Source organism: Miscanthus floridulus, unplaced genomic scaffold, assembly GCF_019320115.1.
Source record: "Miscanthus floridulus cultivar M001 unplaced genomic scaffold, ASM1932011v1 os_1153_2_3, whole genome shotgun sequence".
Taxonomy (NCBI): domain Eukaryota; kingdom Viridiplantae; phylum Streptophyta; class Magnoliopsida; order Poales; family Poaceae; genus Miscanthus; species Miscanthus floridulus.
The window spans coordinates 5,536-7,827 of NW_027097554.1; the positions used below are offsets into that span (position 1 = coordinate 5,536).

The following is a 2,292-nucleotide window of genomic DNA, read 5'->3' on the forward strand; positions in this document are numbered from 1 at the left end:
GTCGGCACCCTGGTTGACGGCCGTCACACGTGGCGGTCTTTTGCCGAGTGCCTATTCTTTGTCGAGTGTCTTGTTGTTGTTTGCCGAGTGTTTTATTTCCTGCACTCGACAAATAAGTTTTTTGCCAAGTGCAATTATTTTACCGAGTGTTTATCTATAGGCACTCGATAAAGATATTGTTTGCGAGTACCCGAAGAAATGCACACGGCAAACCGCCTGGCACTCGGTATATATACTGTTTCCGGTAGTGCATTAACCATGGCGAATAAAATTGACTAGCTCCCATGTGACCTCCCTCTATAAGCTCGTTTGATCTCTCTCTACATGTTCCTGGATTACATGGTCTGGTAGCGACGACAAGGTTGGAAGACGTTGGGGCGAGAAAAATTCTTTTGCATGCATGATGATCGATGACGAGAAGAAATAAACTGCTTGATGATGGACAGACCTGGACTTTGATCTACTGAAGCTATGTACACCGTCGCTCTGGGGCTGATCTGATCACCGCTACGAACTCGTATTCGTCCTTAATTACGTGCTTGGAACCGAGTGGCCCGCTTGTGATCTTCGTCGCATGATCGATCACTCACTGAGGGACTCGAATTCCCACCATTGAGAGCTGCTGCAGGTCTGCTGCGTCGTCGACGATGGCCAGCAGCTGGAGTGGAACTGGAACGGCTGGTGCTCCGGCGGCCCCGACGACGTGAAGCCAGCTGCGGTCGGCTGCGGAGACGGCCGGAAGAGGGCTCCCACGTCGTCGTCCGTGAAGTGCGCGAACTTGCCACCGCCACCGCCCTCGGACGAGTAGAGCGCGGCGTCTGTGAACTCCTCCTTCATGGCGCCGACGCCTGAGCGCACGTCGTCCCCGGCGCCGGCGTCCGCATTGCCGCTATACTTGCCCCGCGGCTCGTGCAGCATCTCGGCCAGCTTCTCCAGCTGCACGCAACGCATTCAAGAACCAGTCGATCGTTACAAAAAGAAAATGAACTGGAGGACACATATGTATGATCATCTGAGAGCATATATGCAACGGATCAACACGGGGCGCGCGCGCGAACGAACGAGAGATGGGAGATGGAGGCATGGGAGATGAGTGACGAGCTTGACATCATCGTCCTGACCTGCTTGAGGAGCGCGTGCTTCTCCTTCTTGAGGGACTCGTAGCTGCAGAGGAGCGCGTCGTAGTCGTCGCGGAGCGCGGAGTACTCGCGCTCCAGCTGCTTGGACTTCCAGCGCGCGCGCTTGTTCTGGAACCAGATGGCGACCTGGCGCGGCTGCAGGCCGAGCTCCCGCGCCAGCTGCAGCTTCTGCCGGATCTCTAGCTTGGTCTGCGCCGCGAACATGGACTCCAGCGACTTGATCTGCTCCTCGCTGAAGCGCTTCTTGTTCTTGTCCAGCGCGCCACCGTCGCCTTTTCCTCCCTTCCCTCCGGCGCCGCCGCCCACCTCCATCATCCACTCCGGCACGTCGTCCTCGCCGTCCATAGCCACGCACGGCTCTCGGACCACGAGCTCACTCCCTCAGCTAGAGCTAGTCTCGCTGCTGAAGTAGCTAGTAGGCTACTGCTGGGAAAGAGGAGGAAGGAAGGAAGGCAGCAGCCCGATCGATCACAGGCGAGGTGAGCTGGGCGATCGACTAGTTTAATCGGCGTGATGGCAACGGCGTGGCCAATGGAGAGCGGTGGCGTGCGCGCGCGCGGCCTGTCCCTCTCCAGTCCCCCCCACCCACCACCCCCACCCCCACCCCCCCGGGTCTGTATAGCTAGCGAGCGAGCGCTGTCTTCTCTCCAGTCCCCGGGGGCAGACAGAGGCCGGGAATTCGCTCCCGATCCCTATCCCTCGCCCAGTCTCGCTGGCTCTCTTCTCTCCAGCTCGCATGCCGGTGGCGGCCACGTATATATCGGCGCCCCGCGCCCGCACCGCGATTTTTAGGGAAAAAATTATATGAAAACTGTATCACAGTTGCGCCATGTATACATACGTGGATGTATGACACGTGTTGGTCTTTATGGTACATGCGGACATGCGGCAAATGAGCGTGGCCACGTGAACAAGCCTGGCTGATGCCGAGTCTATTTTTAGCAGAGGACCACTCCTTCTAGCGTTGGATCATTGAAGACCAACACGTGTCAGGCATCCACGCTATGTATGCATGGCGGAGCTACGGATACCGTATGCACATAATTTTTTTCCGATTTGTACCGGTGCCGCGGTGCATGCCACCAAGTGGTGGTGCTTGTTACGGCGCCGCGCGCGGGCGGGGCGGGGCACTGCCACCTTGTTGGCAGGGGCG

General features: G+C 57.8%; 1 protein-coding gene across 1 annotated transcript; it reads right to left on the minus strand.

The window, feature by feature from the left end:
• Window positions 1-231: 231 nt before the first annotated feature.
• Window positions 232-1,711, minus strand: LOC136533734 (homeobox-leucine zipper protein HOX6-like). The gene is made up of 2 exons (XM_066526270.1): window positions 1,122-1,711; window positions 232-936 (listed from the first exon to the last, which is right to left on the minus strand). The coding sequence occupies exons 1-2, from the start codon at window positions 1,482-1,484 to the stop codon at window positions 583-585; spliced, it is 717 nt and encodes a 238-aa protein (XP_066382367.1). The 5' UTR covers window positions 1,485-1,711; the 3' UTR covers window positions 232-582.
• Window positions 1,712-2,292: the final 581 nt, after the last annotated feature.